Raw genomic sequence first — 20,251 nt, forward strand, 5'->3', positions numbered from 1 at the left:
TCACAGATTCGTAGAAGATGGTTGCATCTGCAAGCGAAAAAGCACGGGTCGTCCACGCACATCGGATGAAAATGTCGAGCGTGTCCGTGCAGCTTACGAAAGGAGCCCTAGAAAATCCACGACACGGGCAAGTCACGAACTAAACATGTCTAAAACAACGGTATGGCGCGTTCTGAGTAACCGTCTGCACATGAAGCCGTACAAACTGCAGTTATTGCAAGCATTGCGTCCTGACGACCACAACAAAAGGTTCGAATTTTCAACTGCAATTCTACAGGACATGGAAGAGGACAATTTTGCCGAACGATTAATTTTTTCAGATGAATCAACGTTTCACATTTCTGGTAAAGTTAATCGGCATAACGTACGAATTTGGGCGAGTGAAACTCCGAGGGACGTTATTCAACATGAAAGAGACTCACCAAAGGTTAACGTCTTTTGTGCAATTTCGGTAAACAAAGTTTATGGACCTTTCTTTTTCATGGAGAAAACTATCACAGGAACCATTTACCTGGACATGTTAGAAAACTGGCTATTTCCTCAACTTCAGGAAGATTCAAATCACTTCATCTTCATGCAAGATGGCGCCCCACCACACTTCTCTGAACCTGTACGACGGTACCTAAATAACACCATTCCAGGACGGTGGATTGGAAGAGCAGGAGCACAAGATCAATGTCATCGTCTGTGGCCTCCCAGGTCACCAGACCTTACTCCCTGCGATTTTTATTTGTGGGGGTACATAAAGGACTGTGTTTATGTCCCACCTATGCCCGCTACTCTTCAAGAGGTACGACATCGAATTGTTGCGGCCGTGAATTCGGTAACTAAAGACCAGTTGCGTCGTGTGTGGCAAGAAATGAGATACCGGTTTGATATTTGTCGTGTAACAAATGGTGCTCATATTGAGGTACAGTTTTGATATTTGTTGTGTAACATTTGGTACTCATATTGAGTGAAGGACCGTTGGAATTGTGTTTCTATCATTTGTAGTTTTTGAGAAATAAATGTTTGAAATCTGCTCTTTCTTTTTGAAACGCCCTGTATATCAGTATTTATCTATATGACATTTTGGAGAACAGTCGATAAGTTGCTAAGCTCTCCAAGGATCCAAGATATTGGATCTGCCAGAGGTGGGTGATGAGGAATAGGTGAGTGCTTAGACAGAAAGCAGAAGTGATTAGAAGCACACATAGTTTGAATGACACAGTAACTTTACTTAACTTGGAATAGCAAGTCCTTGCGATTCCATTAACTGGAATCTAGTTATCTTATATGATCACAGTACAGAGAAACTACTATAAATGGTGCACAGGCTATGGCTGTTGCTGTTAGTAGTTGACTGAACTGGCTTCGTTGCGGTGTCTTCTTATGCTGGCTTGGTGGTGGAGCTACATGTATGAGCAGTAGACGATGTGTACTTGGGCTAGGTGCAGATTGGTGGGGCTGTCACATGGTTTACTACCAACTTTGGGATGTGTTCTGCCTCATGTCGTACTGGTAATGTATATAACACCACGTTCCTGCCCCCCAAAACTCCATGCTGTCATCTTATATTGGTACTTACGGAAACGACAGCAGATGAGGGAAGTCTGGACACAGGTGCCACTCAGAAGGCAGTAGCCGAAACTGCAGCCAATGCCAAGCTCCTGTCCTTACTCTGACATCTGTCTTGTGAGTGACTGGGAAGAACAGCTGAAAAGCCAGCCATAGCTTGCCACCCATGTCCAGGGATGGAACATCTTCATCCATTGGTGATGGCTTAACAGTGCCTGGAGGGTCTTTGGTGGTCCAGTGAAAGATGGCATGGCGAAGAGGAACCACCTCTTGCAGCTGGGACTATGGTAATGGGACGGCTGCATGTCAACAGCTATTATTTCTCCGTTCAGTGCTGACGGCACAGATTCAGAGGGAGACAAATGTAGCTGAGCCTGGGGGGGGGGGGGGGGGGGGGGGAGGGTCCTCCTGGGCACCGAATCTGTAAAGAAAATACACACGGCAGAATCACGCAGACAACACAAGTGAAGCTGATTCTGAAGACGCTCCTGCAGCCTGGTGAGACCCTATAAGACATAAGAAGAGCATCCTAACACTTTCTTGGTAACACCTCATTCCCAGTGCCTGTGTCTGCCAATAGCTTTGGAAAAGAGGACTCGTTAACTTCAAATTTAGAGCTCTGCAGAAGATGGACCGACCACTGTCAAGGATGCAGCAACTGAAGCAGTGTTCAACGTCTGCATCCATGCAAAAGTTCTGATGGTGACTTGCCATTGCATGGCTGGGAGCAGTGCTGACAGGAAGAGTATTAACGCCTGGTCTAGCATATGAGAAACATGTAACTTGTTCATGTGGTACTTGAACGTTCAGACGAAGAGTTAAGCTTCACCATTAAATTGAGGGTGGAACGGTGCTGTTGTCACCTGTTTGATGCCTTCTGTCGAGGTGAACTGGGGTCCATTGTCCAAAACTAACACTTTTATTAGGCCTTCAGTACCAAAAATTGATGTCAGTCTTGGTAGTACTAACAGTTGTGGTAAATTGCATCGGCATCACAAACGGAAACTTACTAAAGGTGTCTGTCATAATAAACCAGTGAGAATTGCAGTAGAGGCCCGCAAAGTCAATATGCAGATGCTACCGAGGGGTGCTGACCCTGGGACAGTCATAACATTTCTGTGGCAGAGCAGGTTGGTGTTCCAAACATGTTGGACATTATGAAGTCAATTGTTTGATTTGCTTGTCCATGCCGATGCATGTATAATGGCATTGGGTGAGCTGCTTAGTGCATACAGTGCTCTGATGTCCTTGGTGGAGAAGGCGAAGAATTTCCTTATGAAGCAAATGCAGCACTACTGCTTACATTGATCATTGTTTGTAGGTAATAGCCTAACACCCTGCCGGACAGATAAGTTTGCTGAAGAGTAAAAGAACATTGTGCAACCGGATTGCAAATCTGCTTAATTGACTTTGTCCATGGATGCGGAGATACTACAAAAGAATCTTGAGATTGGGGTCCACAGACATTGCCTGAGCAAACTGAAGGTGATCTGTGTGAAAACTGTCAAGTGTTTCATTGTTCTGAGCACAAAACAGTGGAAGCACGAGTCCTCTGAGTATTGAAAGCCAAATTGGTGCCAACTGGTTGGTGAGAAAGAGTGTGTCTACATCTGAATGGTTAGTATTGGCATGTACACAATTTCTTACTGGTAATTGGGAAAGAACAGAGACTGATGCTGCAACTTTTGTGCCTTGTGTGGAGGGACTGGCTTGGAAGGGTTGAACAATAAGGTGAGAGGTTTGTGATCAATCACCAAGTAGAACTTTATGCAATATAAGAATTGGTGTAGTTTGGTCACCCCATACATGATAGAAAGAGCTTCCTTCTCATTCAGCGAGTAGTTGCACTGAGCTTTGTTGAGGATGTGAAGGCAATTGGCCTGTCAAACAATCCACTCCTGTGTGAGAGAACAGTGCCAGTTCTCTAAATATAAGGAAACACTTCACAGCATTCGCTTCAGAACTGCTACAAATTCGTTGGGCAATAGACCGCGCCGCTTGAACTGGCAACACAACTGGCACTGCTAAGAATATCCTACGACTTCCACATCGCTGGCCACGTTTTATACACAATGCTGGTGACTACTTTGGAGCTCAGTAAAACTTAGAAACACTTTTCTATTTTTTATGAGCTGTAAATAAATAGTTACTGCTATTAAAGTTCCAACCCTTGTAGTTTGGGCTTGCCTAACAGTTTGTATGTGCTTTTGTTCAGCAAAATAACTGATGCACTATTAGCTATCTATGTGCAGGTTTTGCTGTTTGCAATCTACAAAGTGACAATCAGTTTATTTGCCTGACATTGAATAGAAGATGTGTGCAATTGATTGTACTTGCAACACTAAAGTAGCCACATGGCTTTGAAATTTTGTTGACATCCATTGATTGAGACTTTTAGGAAAGACGTGTGCAATTGATTGCACTGTGCAACACTAGAGTAGCCACATGGCTTTGAAATTTTGTTGACATCCATTGACTGAGACTTTTAGGAATGTGCAAAGTATGTGTTGGACTTGCGTTTTTGCAAGCAGACATATTGAATGTGACCAAGCGGGCTACAAAGATAACACTTGACACCATGACAGGCAAGCCTGGAAGTTATGTGCTATGAAACACCAATGGCAAGATTTAACACCACTAGTATGCTGCATAGCACACTGATTTTGTTTACATTTCCACCCTGGCCGAGACTTCTCGCACTGCAGCACGTGAACAATGAGCACAGCTGTTTACTACTACTCTGTATTGCACAAATGGGAGCTTAATCAAAGTCTACTGCTGCACTGTAATGCGAGTCATGATGCTCCACTAATTTCAAAACATGTTGCGAAGTATGGTCGGGATCCTTGAGAGTCTGTTTGCATATGTGAAAATGTGACATATTCTGAGTAATGGCATCCCTGATCATGGCATCACTGTGATAACATTCACACTAACGCTTAAATTTACAGTGGCATGTAAGCCCTTGAAAGTCTGCTGCCCGATTCACAACAGGTAGCTGTCACGTTAATCTGTTTATCACAGTACTTTTCTAGAGCAGCACCTAGTTCATGATAGGGAACACCTTCAAGGCAACAGTAAGGAAAAGTTTGCAGACAATCCAGTAAACGGACACTGTAACTGTTGCAAGAAAATTAGGTTGTTTGTCACTACCTTCAATGTGATGCACCTGCAGGTGGGTGTTGAATTGTGCATGGTACTCAAACCATTCCCTTTCTGTGGAGTCAAAAGCATTGAAGGTGGCACGGAAACAGGTGCTGTGGTTGGTGGAGGTGGTGGCTCAGGGTTCGCTTGCTTGGCTATTGGTCTTTTCATCATTCCGTAAGTTGGTTCACCTGTTGTGACTGAAACTGAACAATCTATATTGCTGACAATTCTTGTGGAGGGCTAGCGATGGTCAACATACAAAATGAAGGGAAATATGAGAACACACAAAATAATGAGGCTCTGAACAGAAGAAACAGATAGTTCGAAGGTAAATGCAGAACCACGGTCTGAAACAAGAAGACAGTAATGAAATGACAAGCAGTTGACCAGTGACAAATTTGCAAAAAATAGACACACTCAAAGGTAAACTTGTTGCGAAGCAGCTATGTGGTGAGAAATAGAATCAAAAAAATCGAGGATGTTGACTTGTCGCCAGTGGTGGATCGGCCAGAGATGGGCTGAGAAACAGGTGGATGCCTAGACAGAAAGCTGAAATCTGAGTGTAACAATAACTTTACTTAACTTGGAACAGCAAGTCCTTGAGAGTCCCCTAATCAGAGCCTAGTCATTGTAAATTATCACAGTACAGGAAAATTGCTATAAATGTTGCTGAGGCTTTGGTTGATTCTGCTAGTAAACTGGGGTGGCCTCACTGCGGCATCTTCTTATGCCAGCACAGTGGTGGCACTACGTGTGCGTGCAGCAGATGGTGTATAGATGCACCAGCAGCTGATTGGCAGGAGCATCGCATGATTTACTGCCAGCCTGGGAATGTGTTCTGCCTGATACAACAATAATGTATGATACCAGACAAGAGAGTGGCATCCCTCAGGGCTCAGTGCTAAGTGTTACACTATTCCTTATCACCATTGGGTTTGTGACCTCTGTTGGACCAGTGGTTACCCCTGCACTTTGTGTCTGTGATTTCTGCATTCTGCATTTAGAATAGCTTCCAGTTTGTAGCAATGACTGAACACTATTTCCGTCGAGCCATCCTAACAGTCTCTATTTTCTATACCTGCAAATTTTCTTCCACAAAAATGCGAGTCATGCATTTCTGTTGTCATAACTACTATTCATTCCAACTTAGAACTGTACTTGAGTACCCAGTACTTGGGCGTTATAGCACAGATCTAGTTGTTTGAATTCGTCTGTGACAAGAAGTTAACATGGCTGCCATGTACTCATCAACTGAAGACTAAATGCACAAGAAAGCTGAACATACTGGTCTTCTGTTCCCATTCCTTTTTGGGGTGCAGATAACACTACTCTACTTCATGTTTACCCACCCTGGTCTCGACCCAACTGGACTGTTATTGCCTAGTTTATAGCTCAAGGCATCTTCTTCACTGACTGAGCACTGGCACCTCCTGGATTAGTTCTAGAGAACATTCTCCTTGTCAAAGTGGGGATATTTCCTCTCCATTACTAATGGTATCAACTCTTCCCCACTTTTGCAATCACTGTACGACAAGTGCATACTTACCTGACTTATCAAATTCTTGTTTTGTCAGGAGTTGAGTCCCTAACACTCACTCTAGGGTGATTTTCAGTTGAAATTCGCCTCAAGACACACTGCCGGGACCTCTGTCTATCTTCCTTAGAATATATTCACGTGCAGTTTTCCTTGGTTACTAATCGGACCACAAATTAAGACTGATCTATTTCAAGGACCTTAGGTTTCAGTCATGCTTGTGACCTTGTTAAGGCCTGGCGAACAGAACATGGCCTGGTGGCATGGCTCAGACCACAGTGGATGGCCACCTCATTCAGCGGCAAGGGAAGCCACACAAGCGAGAGTGGCTGGTGGTGGCAACGTGCCATTGCTGTGTCAGCTATCGCACTGTGAAAGTGGCCGAAACACCATTAAGCGGCTTGCAGGAGTAGCACAATTGTCGTGGCGGTAAATGATATGGCAACATCAAGCAGGATGAAATTTCTTTGTGTGAGCGATCTGGTCTGTTTGAATAATATAAGGTTTTTTTTTTATATTTTTGTGATAAGTAACAAATTTTGTGTAGAAATGAGTAGCTTCAGATGAAGATCAACTCCTCATAGTAGTGCTAAGAAATGGTAGCTATGAACAAAAGAAGGTGTTGGATGCATGACATTGCTACAAAGAGAGAAAGCTAAGGGGAAAGTATCACATGTGTATTGAATTAGTCTCATAAAGGTAGATTTTTCAAATATTTTCCTATATCGCAAGAGTGTTTTGAAGGTATAATATTGTTATGTTATACTGCTGTTTCCAGTCAGATATGAACTTCATTTTATTATGTAGTACTCTAGTATTTGACATTCATTCTGTGAAATCTATGTAAATCCCTCTCACCAGTTTTTATTTTCTATATTATCAAATGCTATCTTTCCATGTACTTGACAACTGCAGACAGGACTGTAGTAAGAGTATTTTTGTTTCAAATAAAACATTATGTTGTTTGCAAGACAGTAAAGCAAGTGTGCACTGAAATTTGGAATGTTTTTCTACAAAATAACTAAAAAGATAGTATTTGAGCCATGTCAACACTGAACTTTGAGCTTGTCATAGCCACAGAGATATACTCGCTAGTATCTCATTAGATAATTAAATGCTGAGGAATATTTGTCACACTTTCAGTAAAGGGGACTTTTGTAGACTACTAGCTGTAGCACATTTGAGTAGCGGAGCACCTTTAAAGGAAAGAGAATTGAGCAACAACTGTGTGAAACTGTATATAAAACTTCTACTTTTTTGTTATACATACATAATTTGGTAAGTAAACTCTTTAGTGACTTGAAATGCTAAGTTTACAACAGTTTTTGGAGTGTTGGCAAATTTTGCCATAGATATTTCTCATAAAATTGTGCCATGGAACTATAGTTTTCAATAATATCTTTTCAGTTGTTAGAAACAAGAAATGAAATGATTCATTTAGGTGTCAGGAATGCCATTGGAGGGGGGAGAGGCTAGAAAATTAATTTTTTCTTAAACGAGACACGTAGTTGCTTTACACAAAGTCAGATTTCAACAGTGGTGACACTTCTTTCTGTTTTTATATCCAGTGTATTGTTTCTCATTTTGATTGTGGTGTTACATGTATACTTGCTGTAAGCTATATTATAATGTGCAATAATTAATTTCCAGTATTTAGTACTGTGCTTTAATTGAGTATATTTCATGTAATATGTAGCATATATGAAGATTAAAATATTAGGGAAAAGAAGTTGTACTTCTCCACCTCTTCTGTAAGCTTTTTCTGATTGCACAATCTCCACTGTGTGCACTGTGCTCTCACTGATAGGGCAAATCTGTCTCCTGTCTCAACCATCAGTGTGAGACTGCAACATTTAAAATCGCCTGCAGTATGCACAATTGGTGAGTGCAATGGCGAATCTATATTCGAAGACAGCTTGGTGCTGCCTGCCACAGCTGGCTACTGGTCCACTGCATAAAAACAGCCCAATGTGTGATTGACATGAGATCAATAACGGGTATTTCAGCAATGCAGCTTGGCCGCCTTGGTTCTAGGCTGCAGGCCATGTTGCCAGGTTGTATTCTGTTTGGTCAGGCCATTAGTTCTTCAGGAGTGGGATATGCTTTTACATCATGCCTCAGTCAGGAAAAATCATTTGTTGCTGGGAATATCTAGTGGTTTATGACAAAGCTGATGGCCATTAACAGAGCCCTCTAGTTTATTAAACACACTGCTCTCAGATGTGTTCCAATTTTTAGTGGCTTAATTGAACAGTTTCCTGGCTATTAATCAGTGTTACTCATGTTGCCCTATAATATCTGCTATTCACAATCTTATCTCTGCTATTAGTCGTAGTACTTGCTCAAATAAACTCCACACTATGTAGGAGACTATGGCTGCATGGTGGTCTTCCTTCCTGTCTTATTGAACAGAATCCTCCATTGTATGTTGCTTCCGCATTGATCGTATCGGATTAACTCATAGTTAATGAGGTACGTCCCTCTTGTGGTTGCAGAGCCTTACAGACAGTAATCAAATGAAGCTATGTAGTTCCTGAAACCTTTCCAAGTCTCAAACATCTGTGATGTATATATGCAGACTGAAGCGACAAATGAAAATTCATACCAAGGCTAGGATTCAAACCCGGGTCTCTTGCTCACTAGCACTAACCTCAGTGCCACCCTGACACAGTAGCTTTGCACAACTGCACAAACTACCCTACCACTCCTCCCTCCTCGATCCAAATTCTCATTCACACCTCAGCCCACTTGGTATTCACCTTAAACTTGAACTACATTGCAGAGGCTCTGCATTTGTATTGGAATAATACCTCAACACTGAATGAAACCAGGATCCTGCCTCAAAACCCAGGCACCAGTGCTTTAATAAAATGAAACTATATGGTTCCAGATGCTTTTCCAAGTCTCAAACATCTATGATGTACATGTGCAGACTGAAGTGAAAAATGAAACTTTTTGCCAAAGAGAGGATTCAAACTTGTCTCCTACCTACTAGGCAGCTGCACTAAAAAGTATTTTCTGGGACAAAGCTGCTGCATACATAATATACAACCATGGTCCCATCCCTGATGTCCAGCATAGCCCCCAGTAGCTCTCAAAGCCATAAGTCTATTTCAAACTATGGCACATGAATCCAGTTCCCTCTTTGCACCAGAAAACTTTACACTCCAACCCTCTACCAGTCCCCAACCTCCTCAAACCCAATGCTACAGGTCTCTCTGCTCGTCACCCATTGTGGCTGTGTACATTGCTCCCACAGAATAAACCTCTGCCTTTGTTGACCAACACCTCCAAACTATTGTCTGTAACCTCCTAGTCAACCCCGTACTGACCCACAATTATTTCACTTTCAAAGGCCAAATTTATAAACAAATCCATGGTTCTACCGTGGGTACTAGATCGGTACCATCCTGTGCCAACTTATGTATGGACCATTTGGAAGATTCCTTCCAATCCAGTCAACACGTAAAAATCTCTTATGTGTTTCAGATTCGTTGATGACATTTTCATGGTGTGGACACATAAGGACATCCTTTTCTCTGTCTTCCATAACCTCAACATCTACTCCCAAATCTGTTTTATCTGATCCTTCTCAACTCGGTGAATCATCTTCAATGTGTATTGCCACCTTTCAGATGGCTTGGCTCCATAAATATGTCTGTCCATATCAAGTGGACCAACTCCCAACAGCAACTCTACTTTGACAGCTGTGACCCATTCCATGGCAAAAAGTCTCTCCCCTACAGTGACAAACAGGAGTTGTCAAAATGTACCAGTAACCTTATGAGAACCTTTAGCAACAGACAATATCCTATCAAGCTCATCCATTACCAGACCTCCCATGCTACCTCCTTGACTGACATAAGTAAACCTATTAACAACTCACCAACCATCATTCCTCTGATCACCCAGTATCACATTGGCCTTAAAAAGCTCAGCCATATCCTTCATCAGGGCTTCGACTACCATCCATCATGCCTTGAGACGAGGGATATCGTGCCCAAAATTCTACCCACATCACTCAAGGCAGTGTTCCACCACCCTTCGAACATACAGAATATCCTTGTCCATCCCTATTTCAATGCTGCTCCAAATACTGAACCCCATGGGTCATTCCCTTGTGGTGCAAGACTGTCCCATACAACCATGCACCACCTCCAGCTGCAGTCCAGACACAGGCATTTCCTGTCCAATAAACGACAGGACCACGTGCAAAAGCAGCCATGTTATATATCAGCTATGCTTGAATTACTGTACAACATTCTATGTGGAGGATGACAAGCAGCCAACTGTCTACTTGCATGAATGGCTGCCACGAAACTGGGGCAAACCTGCAAATTTGTCCATCCAGTTGTTGAATGTCCTGCACACAACAACACAAATGACTTGCAACAGCTGCTTCACTATAGGAGTCAACTGGATACTACCTTCCAACAAGAGTTTCTCTGAACTATGGAGGTGGGAATTCTCTCTCCTGCATATCCTGTACTCTCGTAATCTCCCTGGCCTAAACCTTCACTAGCCTGTTTCCCACTGCCTTGCCTTACCTTTCCCCCTTCTCTCTTCTTTCAATGTCCACACTACTTATTCCCCCATCCACATTGTATACTGGTTTCTTCCAAAATATCCCCACCCCCCAACTGCCTCATCTCTCTCTCTCCTCCCTCTCTCTCTCTCTCTCTCTCTCTCTCTCTCTCTCTCTCTCTCTCTACCCCTCTACCCCTCTTTTTCCCTTCTCTTTCTCTCCTCCTCCTGTCTCGCTCATCTCCATCTTCCTCTCCTTTCCGCCCTCCCCTCTTTTATTTATCGTACATTCTATACCTTCTGAACTTCTTTCACCTTGTCATGGAGCTGCTGAGTCATCTGTGGACAGACCTGCCTTCATACTATCCCACTACCCCCTTTCTTGCCTTGTGCATCGTTTCCTATTCCCACCCCACGTATATTGGGTGCCTGTGTGGTTGTGTGTGTGAACGTGTGTACTTTCACTAGAAAAAAGAGCCGGAGCTCACAAACTAGTGAATACTGTTTTCTCTTATGTGTCTATGTACCACACATCAGTCTGCCACCTCCCCTTCAAAAAACACACACACACACACATAGAGAGCGAGAGAGAGAGAGAGAGAGAGAGAGAGAGAGATAGCACAGTATAGAAAAAAAATGGAGCTTTCCTAATCTCATATTTTCACTTAGTAACTTAAGTTTGTGTTGAAGTGTTTCTTCAGCTTCAGAGAGGACAATTTGCATACACAGTGTGAAAAAGCGTACATGCATCTGTAGATAATGAATTACTGGCTGCTGATATATTCTGTGTAAATCATAACAACTGTTTAAGTAAATGCAATAGTATGACTTCGCAGGAAATTCTGGAAAGTAGTTCAACTCATATTTAACAGGAAATAAAAGATGTCAATGGGAAAATATCCTGTATCAAGGTGGCAGTCTTCTTCTGAATGAGAATTGATTATGTGTAGTGTCCCACAAAGTTCCATCATAGGACCCTTACATTGTCTTGTGTATGTTAATGGCTTTTCTAAAGTAATATTGATGGAGGCTAAGTTTTGAGAGGATACAAATATGGGAGAGAATGTAATTGTAGAAAGAGCCATTAATGAAAATTTGATGGACATTATTGAATGGTTTCTAACCAATACACTGCCTTCAAACACGGAAAAAAATGCACTGTATCCAGTAAAGAATTTTTCTATGGTTTCCACACAACCCATGCACAAAATATGACGATATGCAGAGAGAAGAGGTTGATGGTTTAATTCTTGGAATAGAAACATGATATTAAATTCAGTTGGAAGAAGCTTACCTTAGAAATGCTGGTACACCTAAACAAACCCTTGTTTACATTGTGAATGTTGTCCTGTGTAGGTCCGATAAACATAAACTAGCTGGCATAATCTACTTACCTTCATTATGGAATATCATATGATATAATATTTTGGGGCAACTCTCCAGACAAAGTGTTCATATCCTGAGTCCAAAAGAGTGCAACATTTTTATTTGTAGTATGAGTTCAAGAATATCTTGCACAAGCCTATCCAAAGAAATGCATATATTAACAATTCATTCCCAACTTTAACTTATTTTTAATGATAACGGGCATGAATCAAGACAGTTGAATAGATTCAGCCTTTTTTGACTTATGAAAAGCATTTGACTCTGTATCACACCAATTCATATTAACAAAACTACAATCATATGGGGGCAACAAATGAAATTTGTGACTAGACTGAGGAGTTCTTGACAGGGAGGATGCAATATGGAGAGTCGCGCACAGAAGTATAAGTGCTTCAGGCATGCCCAATGGAAATGTCTTCAGACACTTGCTATTTATGTTGATCAGTCTGACAATGATAATGGTAAACTCATACTTTTCACAGATGATGCCATTATCTGTAATGACCTACTGTTTGAAAAAAAAAAAAAAAAAAGATCAAATATTCAGCCAGAACTTGGTAAGATTTCAAAGTGGTGCAAAGATTGGAACTTATTTTAAATGTTCAGAAATGAATGCATAAAAGAAGTATTCTGCGGCTGCAACACCAGTGAGTGACAGTTGAACAGATGACAGCTCATACAGATACCTTGGTGCAATAGTTTGTGGGGATATGAAATAGAGTGTTCACACAGGCTTAGTCAGGTATAAAATGGGTGGCAGGCTTCTTTTCATTGTAGGAACTGAGGAAATACAGTCAGTATATAAACAAGACCTCTCACAAAACCCATTCCAGAATGTGCCTCCTGTGTGAGAGATCCACATCACATGGCTCCTAACAGGAAATACTGGACATATTCAAAGAAGGGCAACATGAATGATCACAGGTTTGTTTGAGTCGCAAGAGAGAGTCACAGAAGTGTCACAAAATGTGAAGTGGCAGACACCTGAAGATAAATACCCCAAGCAGACATGAGCTAATGAATTTATCTACACTGTTAGAAGACACTTTGAAATCTCACATCAAGCTTCTTTCTTTTTTTTTTTTTTTTTTTATACAAAGAATGAAAGGATGCTTTGTGTTTGGAAATAACCATGGGAAAAGAAACTAGTTGTAGCTGTACTGCCAACCTTGGCTGGTGCTGTCTAGATGCACAACTACTTAAAGCTTTTAATTAACTAACTATGTTATAACAAATTCTGCACACAGAAACTATCATTAAATTTCATTTTTGAATATATTCAAATGTTTCTTCTCAGTCACTGTCGTTACTTAACATATCCCTCATAAGGATTTTCTTGTACAACATACAAAATATTTCATCATTTTGTCTTTAAAAATAAGTCACAAATTTAATCTTTGTGGTATTGTTTGACTTGTTATGAAGTTCCCTGTGTTTGTTTCCTATGGTCAAGTACCTCTAATTGATAATACTGACATGAAAAATACCTGTTTCATGTGTTTAATATTAGTTTGCTAAACTAAAATTTTACAGATAGTGACACACTGTAATTTATGCATTCTTTTCTAAGGATGTTCCTACACTTCGACTAAGACTCCGAAAACCAAAGCCTAAGAAGAAAGTTCAGTGGCGGTCTGGAACAGTTGATAATGAACATTTGAACAAGAAGAAGTCAAAATGTAAGCACTATTGTCACATATATAAAACTCTCACTGTTAGCAGTTATTGTCAAATAAGCAAACTCTTTCAGTCTGATTACTAGTCATTAATGTGTAGTCAGTTTTTATTTTTGTTTGATACATTTTGAATTTTTGATAGTGACTCATATAGCTAAAAAATAACAAACTTTCTAATATAGTTTCAAATTTTTCTTCTGAAATATTCCTTTTGTGGATTCAGATTATGTTTGCTAATATTAAACTGTAGAGGCATGTGGAAACTGTGTTGCATTTTTCAATATATTAATTTAACTAACCTACTCTGATGAGCCAAAACATATGACCATCTGCTTAATGGCGTGTTATCCCACCTTTGGAACACTACACAGCAGCAGTTCTGCATGACTTCAGTTTGAGTTCTTTGGTGGGTTTCTGGACGTATGTGGCACCAGATGTCTATGCCCAGATCATGCAGTTCCCACAAATTATGAGCTAGGATTTTGTGAGAGCAGAGTTGGCACTCAGTAGTAACCTAGTTGTGCTCCAGCGGATCACAACAGGTGAATTGGTTTCCACCACATCAGTGTGGCCATCACTATCAATCTCCTCATGCTCAAGCATGAAGGGATGTAGGTGGTACACAGTAATGTTCACATAATCCACAACTGTCATGGTGCCTGTGATTACTACAACAGGCCCCATGGAAGACCAGGTGAATTTTCTCCATAACATAATGCTGACCCCATCAACCTATTGTAACAAAAAATGCAATTCATATGACCAGGCAACATGTTTCCATTGATCCTCAGTGCAATCTCAATTATTTGTAGCTGTAGCAATCATAATTTACAATGTTGTTGTATCAGTGTGAGAAAACATAGAGGATCGGCTTCTGCAGAGCCTCCTTTCCAGCAATATGTGTTGAATGGTGTGCTCAGAAACCCTTGAGTTTGCACCATCATTGTACTCTGTCATCAGAACTGCCATATATCATCGTCTGTTCTGCTTCACAGAATAGACAAGCCTCTGACTGCCACATTCTATGATGAGGTGTCGATGCCCGGCATGTTGTCACCTGCTCTTGGTTTCACTGTCCTCCAACCACTATCCATAGGTACTCATGACAGTAGCATAAGTGAACAGCAAACAAGGATTGCTGTTTCCAGATGCTCCTTTTCAGGAGCTGAACTGTAACAATCTGCCCTTTGTTAAAGTTGCTTATGTCAGTGGATTTCTCCATTTACTGCCCATATCGCTGCTAGAATAATTCCCCATTCATCTTTACTTCACAATGGTGATTATGTTTTGGCTCATTGGTGGGTGGGTGTACGAGGTGTGTTCAAAAAGTAAGATGACTTTACACTGAAAACCTTCCTCCTTTCATAGGTCTCTTCAGTTTTGGGAACAGGAAAGTCATAGGGGGCCAAATCCAGTGAATATGGTGGCTGAGGCATGATTGTTGTGTTGTTTTTGCCCAAAAAATTTCTCACAAACAATGATGAATGAGCAGGTGCATTGTCGTGAAGCAAAAGTCATGAACTGTTTTTCCACAATTCCTGACGCTTTTTGCATATTGCTTCTCGCAAATGGTGCATAATGTCAAGGTAATACTCCTTGTTGACCATATGACCTTGAGGCAAAAGTTCATAATGCAGTATGCCATGGTAATTGAGAAAATCAGTGTGCAAACCTTTGACATGTGATCAAACTGGCGGCATTTTTCAGTCTTGGCTCTCCGGGATGCTTCCATTGGGATGACTGGGCTTTGCTTTCGACATCATAACTGTAAACCCATGTTTCATCACCAGTTATGACCCTTTTGAGCAAATCAGGATCATCATTGATGTCATACAAGAGTTCTGATCAAAATTGAGAACTTTTGGAACAAACTTCACTGACACACATCTCATGCCCAAAACACCTGAAAAAATTGCATGACACAAGCTGACAGATATGCCAACATTCTCAGCAACTTCTTGTACAATAATCAACGATTTTCCAAAGCACTTTTCTTCACAGCTTTGACACTATCATCTGTTGTTGATGTGCTAGGGCATCCGGAGTGAGGTTTGTCATTAGCATCTTCTCGGCCATCTTGAAAGAGCTTGTACCATTTGCAGACTTTTTTTTTACATAGAGCAGACTCACCATATGCCACCATCAACATTTCAAGTGTTTTAGAGCACTTGATTCCATTTTTCACACAATATTTGATGCAAATTCTTTGCTCCATTTTTTATAATAATCGAAAATCATCACGCACACTAAAACAAGTCCAACTTTTCTACTTGTCAGAAACAAATGAAGTATGCTGCACTCTTGAAAATGTGAACATACATTCAGGACATGTGTACCAACATAACAAAAAATCCCATACAGTTTAAAAAGTCAGCTTACTTTTTGAATAGTCCTTGCACAGCTATCACAGATGAACTTGCCTTTATTGTATGAGGAAATCTCGAACAGCACTGACATTCAGACTCCATGGCCTGATATAATCAGTGTCAGGTTATATACAGATTTTAACCATAAATATCATAAATCAGGACGCAAAATAAGGAAAAGCCAACCACACACCTATAGCGGATGGCTGTGTGGAGCATAGAAACACATAACACAAAACTGAATTCACATCAGCTGTCGAGCCCTTGCTATTCTTCTAGTAAAAATACACACATTAACACACACAACCACACAGACACCCAAACACACACTCCTGTGAGCAGGGAGAGACTGATTATTGATGATTGATTATTAAAAGCAGTTCCCTAGGTTGATCAAGATGAGAAGGGAGTAGGGAAGGATACAAGAAGAGTGCATTGGGAATGCAGCAGGTTTTTCAAAGATGACTCGGCAGCTGCACCACAAGATGAAGGGAGTACAGAGTGTTCAGGGTGGAAGGGCTGTAGAAAGAAGGTGGGGGGGGGGGGGGAACAAAAGGGGGGGGGAATTTATCATGGGGTGGGGGGAGGGCAAGACTGATGGTGGAAGGCAGTGTACAAAGGTGGGGATGGAGTTATGTGGACAGAAAACTCTCCTTTGCCCTTCCTTTTCCCTTCGCTCTTGTGTCCACACTACTCTTTCCCCATCGAGATTGTGTACTGCTTTCTTCACCATCCCCCCCCCCCCCCCCCCCCCTCCCCCGCCCAGGAAGCTCACAACTCTTTTGTGAGTTTGTCGTTGTCTACTACTACAGGGCCCCAGCCTGTGAAGAGCATTTCTTCCTTTCTGTGCTGCATGCTTATACTACTTCCACTATCCCTTTCTCCTTCTGCCTCTCCAGTGGATGGTTTTCATGGTGCCGACCCTGCTTGGGCCTGGTTTATGAATGGCCTCAAATTTTCACTTCCAGTGTATTCTACAACTTTTCACTAAACAAATACATGTTCCTCATTGTTGGGTTTGACGTGGCACCAATTTTCAAAATTCTCCACAAGTGCGGATTGCGCAGGGAAGGTTGCCCAATGTGGTGAATGCTCCACGTTTGTGCCTTTCGATCTCTGCACTCTTTGCTTTAATACGACAATACACTCAAAACCCAGCACAGTAGCCATTCTGATGTGTGTGAGGTAGTCAAATACCTACATGGTGGTACCCCTGACTATGCAGGGATCTCATTGTTGGTGCCTGGGCAGATAACTCCCCATATATGCCAGGGAGTATGTGCCCATTTTGACTGGAACATGAGACTATGAGCGAAGGGTTACTGGCCAGGTAGCTGTTGCTGGGTTAGGGTGGTGCCCATGGTGAGAGCCCCCATTTGGAGTGGGTAGCACAGTGGCATATCAATCACAAATCAAGCAGACGAAGCTATCTCTTGCTGGTGGCCACGGCCCCAGCAGTCTGTATGAAAGGACAGTCCTCTTTCAGTGCAGAGAGGTACAGCCCTAAAATGTTCCCTTCCCTGGCTACACCATGGGAGGAACACAGGGCTAAGCAGCAAGCAGAGCAATGCTCACTGCAGTACTTGGTTTGTACAGGGGCTGACGGTGAATCCTTCTTGGCCACAAAGCCATTGTTCTTTGTGGAGAACTTAGAAGACAAGTTTGGGGAAGTGGTAGCCATCTCTAAAGTGAAAAGTGGCTCAATGTTGATTAAAACGGCATCCCCTGCCTAGTCACGGGCACTGCGCACTTGTAACAAGCCAGGTGATGTTACTGCCATTCTCCATAACAGTCTAAGTTTAGTTCAGGGCATCATTTTCCACAGAGACCTGCTCTTAAAATCTGATGGCGAGCATGTGCCAGCTTGGAGTGATGGGGTGTACACTTTGTCTGTTGTATACATAGGGGGCCAAGGGACAATAGCGTTGCTACCGGTGCCTTCATCTTGACCTTTGAGGGTGAGTTATTACCTGAAGAGTCAAGGTGATGGTATCCCAATGCAATGTGAAATCCCCCACCCCCCCGTCCCTCATGCGGTGCTTCAAGTGCTTGAAATTTGGAGACATTTCTTCATGTCACAGTGCTAGCTCCATCTGCAGAGATTATGGACAAGAGCTGCATGCAAGCCCTCCCTGTGCACCTGCCCCCTTCCCCTCCCCCCCTGCCCCATCTGTGTCAACTGTGAAAAGCACCATTCTCTCTGCTCAGCATATTGCCCTGTTTTCCAGAGAGGAAAGAAAATACAAGAATAAAAGACTCTGGACAAACTCAGTTACCAAGAGGCTAAAAAGAAGTAAGAACGGCTTCCCACCAGCATGTCAAACAATGCCATATGCTACAGCTACGACAACTTCACTCCCTTTAGCAATGGTACTCCTGCCCGTTGCACCTCCTACTGTGGGCCCTCAGGACCACTCAACCACGCCTGCCCCTGTGATTGTTGGGGTCTTCCGTCTTGCTGCTTCTCCCACAGCTACTTTGGGATCAGTGGCTTTCCACCCACCAGGAACATTGCTCCCCACCTCCCAGCCAGAGACAAATCAGCTTTCTCGATCTTCTTTCTCCAGGAAGGGGTCCCTCAAGCCGCTTTCTTCCAAGGTTTCTGCCGATCTACAACTGGACACCACCCAGAGGCTAAGGAGTCAAAGGCTGCTGGTCACAGAGCTTTGTGATCATCATCTTTACCTGAAACTGATCCAGAGAAGCCCTCGCAGTCATTGAAATCCTCTGAGCAGAGGAAAAACAAGAAAAAGAAGGATATCCCAGTGACTCCCATGCCATCAGATCCTCCCTGTTCCATTCCTGTGGCCATGGCCGAGGCGGAGATTCCGGCAGCCCCTGAAGTCCCAATTTGCACCACACAATGGAACCTGGAACCTATGTATATTGACGCCATAACCCATCAACCAATGGCAGCATGTAATGTAATGTCCCTTTGGTCCCTTCATAGCCTTCCTGTACATCAACAACATTATTCTCCAGTGGAATTGTGGTTTTTTCCACCACCTGGCTGAGCTGTGACATCCTGTAAGCCCTTCACCTGCCTTCTGCAATGCCCTTCAAGAGACTTGGTTTCCAGCAGTGCAGAACCCAGCTCTTCGTGGATACTGGGGATATTACAAGAATGACTGTGATGGGGTGTCGAGCAGAGTTTGCACATATGTTCTAGACACTCTATATAGTGAACTTGTGCCTCTTAATACATCTTAGGAGGCTGTGGCCGTTTGAGAAAGAGCGTTTCAGGATATTACCATTTGCAGTGTTAATTTCCCTCCTGATGGTGAAGTGTCTCAGAACATACTGTTCGCATTGGTTTCTCAGCCCCCCCCCCCCCCTTTCCACCTTTCCTAATCCTGGGGGATTTCAACACCCATAACCCTTTGTGGGATGGAACCATGTCATTGGCTGTGATGAAGAACTCAAAAATTTACTGGCACAATTACACTTTTGCCTCTTGAATACTGGTAAGCGTCCTCTAATATGGACAGTTATCACCAATAAGTCTCACCAGTGTTCTCTGTAGTTGCTTGATTGCATGGTGAGCTGGCAGCTGTGCTGGCTTCTTGAGTCTCGGGGTCTTCTGGCTCCGTCCCAGGTTGGTTTTCACCAAGGCTGTTCTACTATTGATAATCTGGTTTACATGGAGTGTGCCTTGTGAGCAGCTGTCTTCATCGTGTCCCTCTCTTTCTAGTAGCCATCAGTAGTCTAGCAGTAGCTGTGAGGTCCTCAGTATCACCCTCCTTGTATGCCGATGACTTTTTCCTCTACTATTGCTCCTCTAGGGTGGGTGTTGCTGAATGTTGACTGCAAGGTGCCAAACGAAAGTTGCAGGCATGAGCCCTCACCCGTGGCTTTCTATTTTCTGTCACCAAGACGCATATCAGGCATAGCCAGAACATTACCTCAACAACCAACTACTCAGTGTGGTGGAGACTTATCGCTTTTTAGGACTGGTCTTTGATTCTTGATTGACATGCGTTCCCCATCTTAGCTTGCCTAAGTGGAAGTGCTGGCTGAATCTTAATAATCTTTGCTGCCTGATTAACACCAGCAGGGGCACA

At 42.6% G+C, this 20,251-nt stretch overlaps 1 protein-coding gene across 1 annotated transcript in view; it reads left to right on the top strand.

Moving 5' to 3' along the window:
- Positions 1–20,251, top strand: part of LOC126191313 (E3 ubiquitin-protein ligase PPP1R11) — a 78,319-nt gene that overhangs the window by 20,186 nt on the left and 37,882 nt on the right. The window contains exon 2 of the mRNA XM_049932145.1: positions 13,719–13,827. Coding sequence (XP_049788102.1) covers positions 13,719–13,827 — 109 coding nt within the window. The remainder of the gene's footprint in view (positions 1–13,718; positions 13,828–20,251) is intronic.

This window comes from Schistocerca cancellata, chromosome 6, assembly GCF_023864275.1.
Source record: "Schistocerca cancellata isolate TAMUIC-IGC-003103 chromosome 6, iqSchCanc2.1, whole genome shotgun sequence".
Lineage (NCBI taxonomy): Eukaryota > Metazoa > Arthropoda > Insecta > Orthoptera > Acrididae > Schistocerca > Schistocerca cancellata.